This window comes from Xiphophorus maculatus, chromosome 17, assembly GCF_002775205.1.
Source record: "Xiphophorus maculatus strain JP 163 A chromosome 17, X_maculatus-5.0-male, whole genome shotgun sequence".
NCBI lineage: Eukaryota > Metazoa > Chordata > Actinopteri > Cyprinodontiformes > Poeciliidae > Xiphophorus > Xiphophorus maculatus.
Window position 1 is genome coordinate 16,843,064 of NC_036459.1, and position 16,396 is coordinate 16,859,459.

General features: G+C 41.0%; 1 protein-coding gene across 1 annotated transcript; it reads right to left on the reverse strand.

Moving 5' to 3' along the window:
• Positions 1 to 532: 532 nt before the first annotated feature.
• scaf11 (SR-related CTD associated factor 11) lies at positions 533 to 15,867 on the reverse strand. Its single transcript, XM_014472126.2, has 15 exons — positions 15,694 to 15,867; positions 12,378 to 12,414; positions 11,959 to 12,104; positions 11,796 to 11,873; positions 10,250 to 10,329; positions 10,078 to 10,157; positions 9,957 to 9,994; positions 9,167 to 9,237; positions 8,956 to 9,081; positions 7,706 to 7,797; positions 4,855 to 7,389; positions 2,495 to 2,835; positions 2,233 to 2,406; positions 2,032 to 2,151; positions 533 to 1,584 (listed from the first exon to the last, which is right to left on the reverse strand). Exons 2-15 carry the CDS (start codon positions 12,394 to 12,396, stop codon positions 1,489 to 1,491), a joined length of 3,996 nt encoding a protein of 1,331 aa, XP_014327612.1. The 5' UTR covers positions 12,397 to 12,414; positions 15,694 to 15,867; the 3' UTR covers positions 533 to 1,488.
• Between the last annotated feature and the right edge of the window lie 529 nt (positions 15,868 to 16,396).

Consider the following 16,396-nt stretch of genomic DNA (forward strand, 5'->3'; position numbering starts at 1 on the left):
CAAATGTTAGGAGGATTAGTGTAGCTTGGTGATCTAAAGATGAGAGAGACGTGCTTTAATACCAAGTCATATCCTAAGTTTTAATATTTTAGCTGGAGTTCCAATGTCCCCCTTCATGAGGGGACATCATGCCAAGGAACTTTACAAGACGGCTTCAGTTGATTTTGAACTGAAGTGGCTCAAATTCGTTTCAATTATCTAGTCGTAGAACTTGGTCCAACAAGTCAATTTATGCAAACATCTAAAAATAAAACTTTTAAAGATCTGTGGAAGTCATTGGATCATTGTAAACTCCTGGTTCAAAGTATAAGTCGGTTTATCACAGACTGAGCACAGAGCAAACTGCTCAGTTTGATGTTTTCCTAAGGTGACAAACATTCGTGCATACAACGTTCACGTCACAAAACCTTTGAACATGTATTGGACTTTTATTGCTTAGAATAACATTTTCCCATAGGAACAATCTTGACTTGGTCTCAGATGACACAACTTCCTTAATTACCTTTTTGATCATTTACTGCACTTATGCTAATTTATTAAAGAATGTTTTTATTGAAGCCAACCCAACATACAAGGCAGAGAAATAAAGTGAAATCAACTTTATTTAGATCTTTAGCCTTTAAGGAGAAAAGATCTAAGTTTAAATGATGAGGATCTAATTAAACATGTTATATGGAATCCCCTCTGCTAATTTTATTATCGCTGCCCAACAATCTGGTTTCCATTCAGACAATTTAACACATTTTCTTTCTACAAAACAAAAATATTTATGAGCATTAAGAGTTCCCACAAATCCAGAAGCACTACCCCCACCTTGTGGCTCTGAGCTGCAATTACAACAGGTACCCTCTGATCGACATAGCACAGCAGGAAGCATCTAGTTTATTTTCCAGACAATTTGCACAGCTCATGTACACACACACACACACACAGATATTACACATACACCTCCAGACACACTCACTGCTGATTGGGCATCTGACTTTGGATCCAATCAGAGTTCTGATTACAATCAGTCCTCAGATTGCAGGCCTTTCATTGGGCTACAGAGACTATTAAAGACAAAAGCACTGGGTTTTTTTGTTGTTTATCTTTCAGTTGAAATATTACAGATTTTTTTTAAAGAAACATTGATGATATTGACTCAAGCTATGAAATTAGGATGCTCTCCTCCACACTCTTCAGAGTACATCTTTAGTAATCTCTGCACTCTACAGCAGCTCCCCCAAAGTCCCATGATCTAAGCAAAATAAAGGGCTCTTGCAATTACAATTTATGATCAGGTCATTATTTTCTAACAAAATATGAAAATCTATAGAAAACAAATCTTCATTCAATAAAAGGTAGATAGATATATCAAAAAAAGGAGGAAAACGCTGGCTCTCTGCCGTCGCTCAGCTCGGGAGGCCAGATTCCAGCAGGAGGAAATTGCACTTGATCGGATCAGCAGAACAGGTCTGGGAGGGGAAACCGGTGTTCCCTGCAGATTCATTTCTTGCGGGCGTGTTTGTATTTGTCCACATAGGCCTTCACCAGGTTGGCCACTTTGCTGGAGTTCACCTCTCCACTCTTGCTGTGGCAGACCTGAGCAGGAAAAAAAGGAGTCCTGATTTCCTGCAATTATCCCATTCTGGCTAATAAAAATTTTAATATTTAGGCCGTTTTTTTGGAGCGGCAGGGGGTTCACAATATATTTATCCATGTTGATATATTGGTTAACCCACTGACGTCCTACAGGGCTCTAGGGACCAAGGAAGCCATTGGCACAACTGGAGCTCACAAAAAATCCCCATAAAAAAAGTTGAAGTTGAAAGTTTGAATAAACATGTTTGATTAAAGTTAGATGCTATTTTATATCTGACTGCATTTGACCCCCAACATGTCCCCATAACTGTCCCCCGCCCCCAAAAATGTCCCCTTAACTGTTTCATTAGTTAAGCGTTCCTAGTTAAGTTCCTAAAGGTTAGAAATACAAACGTGTGTGTGTGTGTGTGTGTGTGTGTGTGTGTGCGTGCGTGTGTGTATCTGTACCTTCTCTACTGCTTTGCGGACGATCTCCTTGTACTCCTCCTTTGTGATTTCCTTCCTTTGATAAAACGGTTTGATCGCCGTCTTCACTTCATTTATAGCCTTCTCTTGGATCTGTTGTTTCTGCAGCACAAACGGGAAGTGACACGGTCAACAAACAGGAAGCTGAACTCGTCCATACTGGCTCAGAGTGCCCTACCCTACCTTCTCTTTTTTGGAGCTGTCGGCCTGGGCCTTGCTGTGCTGGCCAGTCTGTGTGGTGGAGGACGGCAGCGCCTGGCTGGGAGCCGGCTGGACCTGGGAGGCTGTGGCCACGCCCACTTTGGTCGACGTGGGGAGGAGGGCTGGTTTGCTGTAGCCGACGACTGTGCTCACCATCTGGCATCGTACGGAATTTTGATCATTCAGATAGACATAACTTGCTACTGCATTTTGAAGTTAGCTGCCATCTCCATGGTTACCGTACCTGAGCCGTGTGCCCGTCAGGCTGAGCTGCGACTGCTACCGTCTGGCCGGCGGCCTGCATCGGCGGCGGCGGCGGTGGGGGAGGAGGGAGACCCTGGGCAGCGACGGTGGGCACCTGGAGCAGCGGCACTGCAGGGTGAAGGTGTATGGGCACCTGAGGGGGTAAAGGGTAGGGGGCAGCGGGCTGCAGGCTGACCGACAGGGGGCGCTGCAGTGGGTACGGGTGGTGGAGGACGCCGAGCTGAGGAGGAGGAGGGGGAGGAAGGACGCTCAAAACGGCCACCGGTGCGTTACTAGGGATAACCTGGGGGTTAGGAGGAGTAGGGTCGCTCTTTGGTGGATCTAAAAGCACAAAACGGAAAAAAACAAATTTGAATATGAGCAAATCAAAATATTTCACAGTTTCTACACATTTTATATAGATTACAAGACATTTCCTTATGTCTGTTTTAAAACAGGAAAAACCAGTGTTCACTCTGAATTCATCCTATGAATTATTTATTGGGATAAGGGAGGAAGCAAAAGAACTAATTAAAGGAAGCAGTGAAGGCGGGTAGTAAGGACTTAAACAAGGAAGGAAGGAAACAAATGAGAAAAAAGGAAAGAAATTTGTAAAAAAAAAGAATTGAGAAAAAAGCAAAGGAAGGAAGAATAAATACGACAAAGAAAACCAACGAAGGAGAAAAGAGAAAAGGAGAGAACAAATAAAAGAAAAAATGAGAATAAACAAGAAAAATAAAGAAACAAAATTAAGGAAATAATAAATGAAAGAGTAATTGAGAGAAAAAAAGAAAGGAAATCTCTTCCAGACTGCAGAGGAACCCTGGTAGTTTTCTGCCACAAGTTAGTCAATATAATCTGATATTCAGCTACAATTAATATTAAAAGAAATGAATTCTTCAAACATACTCGTTTGCATTAAAATCTTTGAACTGACTTATTTTTTTCATCTCCCCTAGTTGCCAAGCAACTCAGCCCATCTGAGCTGCTGTTGGAAGTTTAAGACTAGTGTAACATGAAAAGGACGTCTGAAAACATTTGAGTATCGTAAAAAAAAGTTCCAACATTTTTGTCACTAATGTCACAAAGTCAAACCCATATACAGATTTTATTACACACAGTGAAATAAAAGATTCAAGATTTTATTTCTCGTCATTTTGATGACCTTGGCTTATAATTAATAAAAACCCAAAATCTAGTGTCTCAGAAAGTTTGAATATTGTGAAAAAAAAAAAAATGTTCAACAGAAACTTGTGTTGCTCCATAATCAGTTAATTTACTCAAAACACCTGCTAAGGTTTCCTGAGCATCAAAATGGGTCAGAGAGGGAAACGCAGTTAAAAACTAACTGCTGATTGGACAGATTCCAGAAGACAATCATGGACACTAGAGGTGAAGAAGCTGCTTGTTCACAGAGTTCTGTACACAAGCCAGTTCTAATTGTCTGACACAAACATTTTCAGGTTTCTATTATCTGTTAGCAATAAACTAAACTATGACAAGAAATATAGTTTTGAAACATTTCAATGTGCAACAGATCTATAAGAGTTTCAGTTCATGAATTATGAAAGAAATCTGATTGGTTAAAATCTTTTGCGCTCTGAATCTGCAGCCATTTTCTGCTCGCCGTCTCCATAGTAAATCCCTGTTTTATGATTCCTACCTTTACTCCTTGTCATGGTAGAACATTGTCTCAGCTCGGAATTTATGTAACTAAAGTTTCAAATATATGATATGATATGCAGTGTGTGCAATTATTAGGAAAATGAATATTTTGTTTTTGGCATATTTTCCGACTCCGAGCTGGACAGACTTGAATGCTTTATGGATTTAAGTGTAGCAGGTGGTGTGTGTCTTTGTAATGATGGAGGGGCGTGGCCTAAGGAGGTCAACACTCAATATCAAGGTGTGTGTAATTACTAGGCAACTTCTTTTCTTTTAGGCAAAATGAACAAAAAGAGAGATTTAGCCTGACACTTAAAAATGACCAAAAGTCTCTTTGAGGGGTGCAGAACTTTTAACAATCGCTGAGATAATTTGGGCCTTGATGACTCAATCATTAAATGATTTGTTGATAATAGTCAACAGGGTTGCAAGAAACTTGTTGGAGAAAAAAAAAAGCTACATGGGAAATTGTGTTTTTCATTTAGCTGCCCAACAACTGTGCACATGTAAATATTCTCCTGAGAAAGCCAAAACCTTAGCTTTACTTTCTTAAACATTCATTTTCAGGGTTTATTAAAATGTTGGAGTAACTGACAGCAATGTAGGGGGTCATTAATAAAAATAAGCCTAATAATTGTGCACACAATGTAGAAGAATGTGATTTTCCAAGTATAGAGCAAAAAGTCTAGAAATAACCTGGTGGTGCTGGTGCCTGCTGCTCCTCCTCTTGTCGGTTCCAGGTGCCTGCTCCTCCTCTCTCCCTCTTGGAGTAATAATCCTGCACATCTGCAGGCAGCGTCCTCCTCACAGCCCAGCTGGATGCTGAGGACCATCCTGACCGGTCGATCATGGAGTCTCCTGGCTCCGGCTCCTTCTTTCGACTGCCGCCCCGGTTTTCGTTGAAGCGGCTGTAGGAGTCGTTCCCTGAATTGTTGCCTGTACCTGAGAAATTGTTTCTGGGCTGCCAGCGCGTGTCGGGCATTTCATCCTGTTGGCTGTAGAAGCTGCGGTTGCCACCACCCCGTCCTGTGCCTCGACTACGATCAAAACCTCCACGAGCCCCCCGCCCACGTGATTCTCCCTCGTTTCCGCCGCCCCTTCGCTGATCTTCCCACTTTGAACCACTGCTGAACCCTGAGTCGCGGCTCTTGTCTTCGGCATCACCCCGAGTCTTTTCAGTGACCCAGTCAGGATTCTCGGACCAAGTCTGTCTGTCATGAGAGCTTTCTAGAGACACACCATTTTCAAAGCGGCCAGACCCTCCTTGATATCTTCGACCCTCGTAACCAGAGCTACCACTATGCCCAGTCTTCCAGCCTCCTCTACGCTCCTTCCTCTGGGGAGACTGCTCTCTAGATGTTGCCCGTTCAGGGCTAGTCCCTCGCCTGTGAGACCTTGTTCTTGATCGAGATCTTGACCGAGATCTGGACCGAGATCTAGACCTTGATCGAGACCGACTCCTGGATCGTCTTCGCCTCCTTTCACGGCTGCGGTCCCTCCTGAAATAGTCTCGCTCTCCGTCCCGCTCCCTGTCTCTGTCTCTGCTGCGAGCACGGGACGATCGACTCGAGGACATGTCATCACGTTCTCTTGAACGCGAGCGTCTTGATGATTCCCTCCTTGACTCTCTCCGAGGCGACCATTTGGAGGATGGCGAGTGGAAGCGAGAGCGCCGCTGCTTGCCATTCTTCCTCTCTTGGCTCCTTTCTCTCTCCCTTTGTGCCTTGGAACTGGCATTTTTGCTGACTTGGGTTTCAGGAGCAGTAGCAGGAGTTACTATGTCATTATTGTAATCCTTGTCACTCACAGGTTCCTGAAGGGAACTGCTCGCAGGCTCACTTGTGGGTGAGCTGCAGTCCATAGGAACAACGTTTGTGTCATCTTTATTTGTGCTATCGTAACTCTGCGTGGAGTCACTGTTGGACTTGACATCATTCTTTGGTGAATCATTCTCTTTTGTTATGGCTTCCTCTTTGAACGGAGATTTTTCCTTGGTTGTGCCCTCCTCTTGGGCCACAAAGTCCTCCTTTGTTAAAGCCCCCTCTTGAGTTGTAGAGTCTTTCTCCACTATGGTTTTCTCTATGACCGTAGCGTTTTCCTTGGTTATGGCCTCCTCAAGGGTGCCAGAGTCCTCTTTCATGATGCCCTTCTCTTGGATGGTAGAGACTTCCTCTTTGGCCAAAATGTCTTCATTGGGTGTAGGATCTTCCTTTGCCTGTTCTATAGAACTCTGGACTTCTGAATACTCCTGTGATTCAGGCATTCCAACACTGTCCTCAGATGTGCTTGCATCTTCATCGGCTATGTTTTTGTCAGATTCTCTGTCAGCAGGACAATCGGACTCTTTCAAATCCCTGCACATTTCCTCCTTTAATTCATAAGAAGACTCTTCTGGTATGGATGCCTCGATTGATTCACACACTTCCATCTTATCATCCAGGTCTGTGTTCTCCTCACTCTGAAGAGACACCTGGTCTTCCACTGGGGTCATTTGAGTGTTAGGGGGAGATTGCAAAGTCCTTTCATCAAACTCTCTATCTGCGCTGGAAACAGGGCTGACAGGCTCATCTTTTTGGCTGTGGCTTTCCTCATAGGTCGAAACTGGACTGTTCTGAGTTGAGTCCGTAAAATAGGATAAGTCATTTTTTTCTTCGCCAGCTGCCTCTTCTTGTTGCTTTTCACAAGATTCTTCTTGCGTCACCTCTTTGTTTTGCTTAACACCATTCGCAGAGCTTATGTCTACTTCCTCATCAGCAGAGTTGCATCCATTCGACTCTTCTTGGAGGCTTTTTTCAGCAGTCTGCAGCTGGTCAGAGTTGTTCATATCTATGTCTTCTATAGTTGCATTCTCTTGTTCTTCCTTCTCAATGTTGTCATCTCCATCCTCCTCTTCCTCACTTACTGCTGGACTACTGCTGTTTTTTCTTGTGGCTTTCCGTTTGCCACTGGCTTTTCTGTTTGTCACCCGTTTCCCTTTCCTTTTTGTTGGCGCTGGAGAAGGTTTGCTCAGCTTGGAGGACTGGCCGGCAGATGAATCGGAGTCTGACAAACTGGCTTGTGCTGGAGATTTGGAGTCTGACTGACTCTCTTCCTGACTTTTAGTGTTGCGTCTAGATCTTCTGGAGGGGAGAGACTCTGGCTCTTTGGTGGGTGCTTTAGATGTTGATGATCTGCTGCCCCGCTTCTCTCCTCCTTTAGGACATGTGACAGCGCAGACAACACCCTGAAATACTACAGGACAGAACAGAACAGTTGATCCTTATTGGACAGTACATAACAGACACGATAAATAATGAGCTTTTTTTTTTTTTTGAATTAGTAGAATATTACACCTGTGGCACACTACATTTTGCCCCCAAGGACCAGGATTGCATGGCTCTGGAATAGACTAACTGGAATACTAGCAACAACTAAGACTTTAAAAATTTTGTTCCTGGGACAGTTTGACAATAAACAAAAATAAATTTTAAAAGAATCAGTATTTCTGTGATTTCTACATAACTCTAAATAGCTCTTCATTATCTCCAAAACATCAGATGTTACTCACCAAAATTACTAGAGCTAAACGATGCACTGGGGATGAAGGGAGATGAGATGAGACCAAATGGAGATGAGCTGTTCCAACCTGGAAAACGCCGCCTGCACAATGCAACACAACTGTAAATCCTAAAAATGGGCATTTATCATACTGTGAAAAATGTCCAATCATATAATAAAATTTTTGATCAATCATAATACATTCCAATCAAGTTATCTGAAAACAGACTGTGTTATATTGCTTTGTTATTATTATTATTTTTTTATAATTTTCTCCACTGTTTCCTGAGAGCACCGATATATATCAATAGATTTGAAAATATGAAATTATACTAAGATTTTGTGCAATTAAATAAGAATCACAATTCATGTCACTGAATTAAGAAGCATATTTCATAATGGTTATGATTTCTAAGACTACAGGGATTTAATTTAGTAAATTAGTTGAATTTACTACTTTTTACTACCAGCACAAAATCCTGTTGCGTCGCTGGTAAAACTTTAGCTCGTAGCTGAGCTTTAGTTTGAAGTTGCATCACTTCGTTTAGCACCAAAAATCGAAACGGGGATCCGCTCCACGGTGGAGCCACAATGAATGGTGGATGCTCCAGGCGGTCTGATCTGATCACCGTCACATCGTTCCGAATCCAATTTTGATTTTTTTCCTGCATACTTTACAAAACGCCTTTCGCTCACTCCTAATCTTTGAATCTCGGATTATCGAGCCAAAGTTATGAAAACGTATATTTTCCCATGGCGAAGAGCAAAATGCTAGCTAGTCTCAACACGTTAGCCGGTTCCAACACAACGCATGCGTACAGCAGCTTGGAGTCTATCAGTGACAGCTCAGGTTCTGCCAGTACGGTAGTTATATTTTTTTTTATACAGATTTTAGTAAAACGAACTTAAAACAATAAGTGAGAATCAATGGAAAATTTTAAATATTTTGAAGGGATGATAAAAAATGTACTACCTTTAGTTACTTTTTACTACCTTTAACTGGCCTTAATTTAAGCTCATTTAATTTATTGCCTTTTACTACCGCGCGGAAACCCTGGACTAGTATTAATGTTTTTAGAGAGATGTGCTTTAGTGTCAAACATCACAATAACATCAGCTGGTTTTATTCATTAAGCTACAAAAACACAACTTTCGCCTAAGCTTTCAAATGCAGCTGAGGAGCCAGTGGGTGTTTAAGGAACAACTGAATCACTGTAGGTCAACCTTCCTCACAGCAGGGGTCGCCTGGAGTTTCATTACCTTGGGGGTCCGTCAGCAGGAATGGGAGCAGCAGAGGAGAGCCAAGGGCATCGTTGCGCCTGCAGCTTGCACTGTGTGATTCCAGTGTCGTATGCTAGGTGCTGTGCTAGCCACACAGGATCTGCACTGCAGAACGAGAAAAAAATAAATAAAAACGCTAATACGTATACAATGCTAAAGCTAAAAACTGACAGCCAGCGGTGAGACTTACACGTCCTGCGTTGGTGTCGTTACAGAGACGCAGGGGGGCGGAGACCACGTGCAGCACTCTGTTCCCCTCACCTGGATAAGACATGTGGAACACCGACGACATCAAACAAAGATGCTAAAACTGGAACAAGAGTTAAAGGAAGCTCTGGAAGACCAACTGGAAATTGGATTTTGTTTTACCCAGCAGTGGGATAAGCCCCGAAAGCAAGACAGGCAACGCTCAGAAACAGCAGGTGTTCCACACAACGCCAGTCGCTAATATTGATTGGATAATCCAGGACTGTGATTGCTGGCGTAGGTCACAGACAAGGTTGAGACTCGGATACAATTGTGTTCAAAATGACAAGCAGACCAAAAACTGTTTCTGATTAATATTCCTGTGTGACATATTTGTGTAGCAGAGTTACTTGTTGGTAGTTTAATAATTTGAAATATTTTCAGGATAAGATCCGTGTGTAGACTCTGTGTGATTCTTAACCTCACACCATCTGTGTCTTTTATTATTGACAATTAATGGTGTGATTCAGTTTGCTTTAAGTCACACCGAGCTCCTTTGTTTGTGCCTCAAAGCCGTGGTGTGATCGAAAATAATATTACGGCTCGTCAGATAGTTTTGTGCGACAGACGGAGAATTTCCAACCTTCCCAGTTATTCGACTGTACTGGAGTAAGCATTTTCACCCATTCATAATAATCAAAATTTCAGATTATTTGGATTTAAATGAGTCATTTTAAGTTTCGAACCACAACAGCAGAAATGTGTTTCCAGTAGAAATGGATGAAGAAGTGCACCTTTTTTCTGTTTAGAGAAGATGGCTCCTCGTCGTTACCTAAAATGAGATATTGATAAATCAGTTGTTATAAAGACAGTCAGGGCACATTTCTGGAAAAAAAAAAGAAGAAAGAAACATACACTTGCGCACGAGGCCTCTTGTTTTGACATCAGATTTCCTCTCCGTTTTCTGCTGCCGTAGTCTCCTAGCAGGCTTGTTTCTGTATGAACAAAAATAAATAAATAGCATTTGAGTTTAAAGAGAAACTGATCATTCTTTAGTCAAATGCCAGAATGTGTCAGGAGAACTCACATGAGACAGACTTTCTGTTCGGGTTTTCGACAGCAGCAAATGTCAGATTCTATTTGAGTTGTTTGCCTCCTTACAGGAATCTAAAAAAGAAAAAAACATTTCCATGCATCAAAAAATATATTTGCTCCCTTATCAACGAGTTCTTTTTTTTTCATTTTTATATCAAAGATAAGCAAGGTAAAAACAAAACATTTTCAAATTAGGTTTATATTTATTCAAAGGAATGAATAAAGATGGCCCAAAACACATAGTGTTTATTAACGCAAAGAAGTGGTATATTCTTTAATTGCCAAGTCAGCTGATTTGAACCAAAATGAGCATTTCACTTGTTGAAGACTAAACTGGGGACAGAAAGACCCACAAATTTAAAGCCACTACATTAAAGGCTTGGCAGGATTACAATGCATGTCTCGGACCGTTCAGTCTGCGCCTTGAAATCTATCAAATACATATCCGATTTAGATTCACATGTGGAAGTGGCACAAGTTTGAATTTTTGGGAGAGTGAAAAGATTGCAATTGGGCTGTTCAGACAGTCATGAAAAAGTCAAAAAGCAAAGGTTTTTTCAACCAAGTATTAGAAATTCACTAGCCTGGTCGTCTTTCTATGCAGTTCCACTCAATTCTCATCTCCCTTCAGTGCTCTGTTTGGGATTTCTCTCATTGAAGTGGATTTCTCCAGTAGAATTTCAACCAATCAGCTAACAGTAGGAGAATTAGAATTTTGATGTTGATTTTCTGCGCTGTTTTTGAACTGTAGTATGTAGTTTGTAGTGGAGGAAGTGAGCAAAGCTGTTCAGTCCGTGTTGGCCACATCATTAACAGCCGCCTCGTTCAGCTCAGTACTTCTCTCTTCGCATTGGGGGATGTCATCCAATATACGCCTCTGCCAAATGTCAGCAATTGGGTACAATTTTAAACTTCAATGGAGTCCTCGCCTCTGGGAAGCAATTGTTTCTCAACAGCCGAGACTGCAGACCCTCTGGACAGAGCAAAGCGTAAAACAATGGGCTGGTTCTTACCTGGCTAGGATTTTAAATAATTATTTCATGTTTTTAATTTGTTCAATTAGTTTTGGGCCCTTGAAGCTTTAATTATTTGCATTTCATTCAATCTCTGAGTTCAACCCACTGAATTAAAGCTGAAAGTTTTCACTTCAATTGTATCGGAGTTGCTTCATTTAAAATTCATTGTGGTGATGTACAGAACCAAAATGATTGATAAAACCTGACTGTATAACTGATTAACCATATTATTTAGTTCACTTCAGCTTATTACTTCCTGACCTGTCGTATTAAGAAACATCTTCAATAAAACTTCTGACAACATGAAGTAGGTCAAAAAACCTCAAAAAGCAACAAATCCTGTTCGGATCCAAAGAAGGTCAACATCGCATTAAATCCATCTGGCTTTTTGTTCAACCTCTACAAATATTATCTGAATCACATCAGACACTTGATCTGCTCAGGTCAAACAGAAAGTAGCTCTCAGTTTCATAACAGTGTTATGAAGTTACCAGAAAGTACTGCAGTTAAAAGGTCACTGACCTGCACGAGGCCGAGGTGACCGTCCCATCTGTAAACATTAGTGAATGGTCTTCTGTCCACAGGGCATGAGGAAGACATCTGGCATGGTAGAGCAAAGACATTTTTCTAACTGATTCAAACAGAGAAAAATTGCAAAAAGTGTGTTAGTTTACACAAGCGTCACCTGTGCCCATGTGAGGAGGCATCTGAGGCAGAAAACATGGCAGCAGCTGTCCGGCATGGCGAGCTCTCCTCCGGCCAGCGCGCCCAGGCAGACCGGACACTTCTCTGGCTCCTCGCCGTCGGCCCCGTCCGAAGCGCCCTGGCCCCCTGAACACACAACAAAACAAAGAATCACTCAGCACAGAAAAACAAAACAAAACACATTTATATGTAATTATTCAATTGATAAAAAGGCAGATTATGTTAATACTTGGAAAAAATAACAACAACCTACTTCAAGGACTTTATATATATACAGTACAGACCAAAAGTTTGGACACACAGTTGTGTCCAAACTTTTGGTCTGTACTGTATATATATTAAAAAAATTTTATTTTTTATTTGACTGATTGATTTTTTTTAAAGATCCAAACATCTCACCACTTCCAGCTCCAGTCATGTCCGGCCCTGGGTGGTCCTGATCATGACGACGACAGAAACATAAAGATTAGAAAGTTTTCAGCTGGAAATCCATCAAACAATATTGACAACTTCCACTGCTCTCCATGGTTCCAGCTCAGTTTAACAGGAGTTAGTTGTGCGATTTGTCTTTACCAGTAAAACAACAACTCAAGCTTTTAATGTCAGGCCTAGGTGACGTAAAGTGTGTTTCATGTCTATTTAATAACTCACGGAAGCAGATCAATAATCTTGCTGAGACGGGAGTACTTGAACTGGCTGAAATAGACTAAAAATTTTAGCATAGCACTGCCAGTTAGCTGGCTGAAAAAAAGTCAACAACACATAGTTTGAAAAACACACAGTCTCATAAAAGATAATATTTAAAAATGGTAGAAACTTCCACGTGTAAAGCAGCGGCTGCAGGCTAGCTACCCGAGAAACTAGCCTGACTGTTTAAGAATTCCAGCTTGTTATATTTTTGTTGATCTCTAAAAAGCAGGATATCAAAAAGCTACAAGATTAATAAAAATGAAAACAACTGTTGCCTGTCAACACTGCACATCATGAGTGAAATATAATAGATATATATGCACTTAAACACATGCAATAAAAGTCATATAATCTTTACTTTTTAGCATTTTGTAAAACACTAACCAGCATTTTACAACCATTTACCAAGAGTTTCTTTAATCATGTGAATTTATGACCTTAACCTATGTAGAACATGTTGTATTTATACAGTACTGAAAAAAACGTGTTTGCCCCTATATAGACTGACAGACTTCCGTTTTAGTAAGCAGTTTTCAAATGATGATTTCATGTACTGAGAAAATAAATGCACCACTTGTTCAATTATAAACTAACTGTCCATTTCTCTGCAACTGAGATCAGTTTTGCCAGCAACATCGAGGCACACTGACTCCCAGACCTGCAGAGTCAAGAAATTACTGAAAAAAAATATGTCTGACAACACAAAGTACGACAACACATCTCAAAACGCAACACATCCAGCCTGTAGCTAAAGAAATTTATTAAGGTGAGAAGGGAATCAAAGTCAGTGATATTGTCAGTCTGGGAAGTGTTGCAAACTAGGGTTGTCAAAGATTGTCATTCGTGTCAAAGATCAATACAGACATTGATCTTTGACAAACAGACATTTTCATCTTACTGCAGAGGCTCGCGGGAACAGTCACGGCTCAAACACAAGCAACGTTACAAGTAGACCTGGAGAAGAGCCGTTCAACCCTCTTTGGACTAAAAGACAAAAGCATTACTCCAGCATTACTGCAAAGTATTTTGCCAACGAGGCAAAAGAACAGAAAAAGGCCAAAGATGTCAGTAAATAAGTCGGACAGGATAAGCTAACGCTAGCTTTTTAACCATTTGCAGTTTAGCAATAGTTTAATCCTGTTGAGTTCCCGTGTCAATATGGGTTTTGTTCCGTCCTATTGTGGGTTTGATCAGACCCAGGTACACATCCAGGGATAGACGCTACATCAGTTGTGAAATGTGAAAAGTCACACAGCTAATGTAGCTAATAAAACATAATGAGAACAAACGTACTCAGCCTGAAGCTAACAATCTGCACAGAAACTCGTCAGAACCAGTGGGACCTTACCTTGATGACTAATCATCACAGAAAAGAAAATTAAATATGGAACTGAATTACCAACAGGTTTTATCTTAATGAAAATATGCTGAAATTGTAATTGGTTATAATGTTCTGTTTATCGGAAAGAACACCAAGCCTTAAAAAATATTTTCTGGTGGTGTTGAAAACCGTCTTTATAATAAGTTTGCCAGAATACTCGGGGAAAATACTCAAAGCCATTTCCACCTCCGGACAGCTCGAAAACCAGTGGCCTAATCAAAGTCTGGCTTAAATCTGGCTGAGATCCTGTGGCATGGGGAAAAAAAAAAAAAAAAAGCTGCTGAACTTTAGAAAACAATCCTCAACAACAAAGATCAACTGCTTGATGCCAGTTGAAGACTGGCACAACAGTTGTTGGCTTTAGCGAATGATTACTTTATAGCTTTTCTTCCTCTAGATTCATAACATCGTTTGAAAAACCATATTTAGTATTTACTCTGGGTTTTTTTTTTTATCTCTTACTAAAGTTCATTTGTTAGTTTAAAACATTTAAGTGAGATAAACAGCAAAAATTTAGAAATGTTTAAGGGTGTGGTGGAAATTGTATTTGTGTCAAGGACAATAACATTTATTCTGTTTTATCATATCTAAAGTTTTAAAGAGCTGTCTGAGGAACAAATTGCTGACTCTGCCATTTTGTAGTCGCTGGTTATTTGTGATTCATCCATCAGGTTGACATAGTCAGGTTCCAGTGGACCCCTTGGTTGAGAAAACGGTTGATTATCAAAGGTTAAGTTGGACCAACATTTGAAGATCGGAGGGTGCTGTTGAATCAAAATGAAAGTGAAATAATTTCAGGCTTTGACTCTGTCACTCACCTTGTGTTAAAACACGGACAACAATTGCTTAGATTTAAGATCAAATCAACTCCAAGTTCTCTTTGGAGAGTTCAGACTTGACTATGTGTGAATCATCGTAAACAAGCCTATCAGTAGCCAATGTTAATGAGCCACCGAGCGAGTAAACCCCCTCATCTTGCACAGTGTGCTTCTGGGGACAGGATCAGATTAGTTTTTCATGTAATATTTTAATATAAAAATCTGTCCAAGTGAACCATTTAAGGTCACTCTGACTCAGTTTGATGCTGTGGCCTAAAGACATTCTCCTCCACTCCGCTGATATCATGTCAACACCACTGCTGAGCTTTGTTTTTCAACTGTCAACCCAACTTAGTTAATCAGAGGCCATTTATAACAACCGACTAACTGCTGAATCTCTGACCAAACTTCAAATGTTTAACTAAACCTAAATGTACTAAACGGGATCCAGCATGTGAAATAGGTTTGCAGTTTATATTCTTAAAAGCTGTTTTGGTGAGCACGGCCTCCAGTCTGGAGATACTAAATTAGCACCAACTTGTGCCAACACGACGGTAACAACATGGTTGTTATTGGACAGCAGGACAACCACAGTTAGCTACAACCAAAGTCTTCTGAAAGCTATCTCCGTGTTATTAGTGCAGCGACCAGAGCGCCTGAATACTGTTTATTATTAGCCACAACGGTTGCAATGAAGGTCAGCAGCTAGCTAGCTGGCTAGGAGACAGCTAAAAGCTAGCGGCTTTGAACAACAGCACCTGCTTACGTCGCCTGTAGCTCTAGAGCAGCTAGCTTCGGTTAGCTAATGTGAATTATCGTTACTCACCTTTGAACAGAGCTGAGGCTGAATTCTACGCTGTGTTTTTAGCGTCTAAGTCCTGGCTGTGTTGTTCGGCCGAATGAAGATATCCGGGAAGTATTTTTAGCGAAAAACGAGGCATAGATTTCAGAAAGTCTCAGCCACATGTCTTGCAGACTAGCTGCAAAAGTTGCCCTTCTGGCACCCCCTATTGGAAGCGGTGAGCATTACAGCACAATGTGGATTTATGCATTTGGTTTCGTTTACGCAAACTCAGGCTGCAGATAGCACGAAAGGGACAGTTCCATATGGAGGTAAAACTGTCTCATAATTTGTAAATCTGAATATTTGCGGGCTGAGAAGACCCAACCTGGGATCTCAGGATTTTCAGCAGGATTTTCCGTGTCTCCTCAGTCCAATCATGTTGTCTTATCTCAGTAAGACACAATCATCACATGATCTGACACACATTCTTTAATTTCTGTCTAAATAACAGATGAATGAAGGAGACTTTCTGATCAAGTCATCATCATGTCCTCACCGTTTCCACAATCTTTTACAATCAGTAGATTAGCAGGTGGAGCAGGTCTTCTGCTTTAATTGCTGGTCAACTCAAGTCATGTGACATGAGTTGATGTAGAATTGAAATAAAGAGAAAATACAACAGAGTTAAAAAAAATTTTACAAAGAGAGCAGATAGAAACCGTTTTTAAAGCTCAACTCTCTGCAG

Excerpts from the sequence above, each read along its gene's own strand:
- scaf11 (XM_014472126.2), bottom strand. Across the intron at positions 9,238-9,956 it reads CTTCTCTAAACAGAAAAAAG|GTGAGGGGAACAGAGTGCTG; the intron begins GTGCACTTCTTC and ends TGTCTTATCCAG. Across the intron at positions 7,798-8,955 it reads CCTGCTGACGGACCCCCAAG|GCGGCGTTTTCCAGGTTGGA; the intron begins GTAATGAAACTC and ends TGCATTGTGCAG.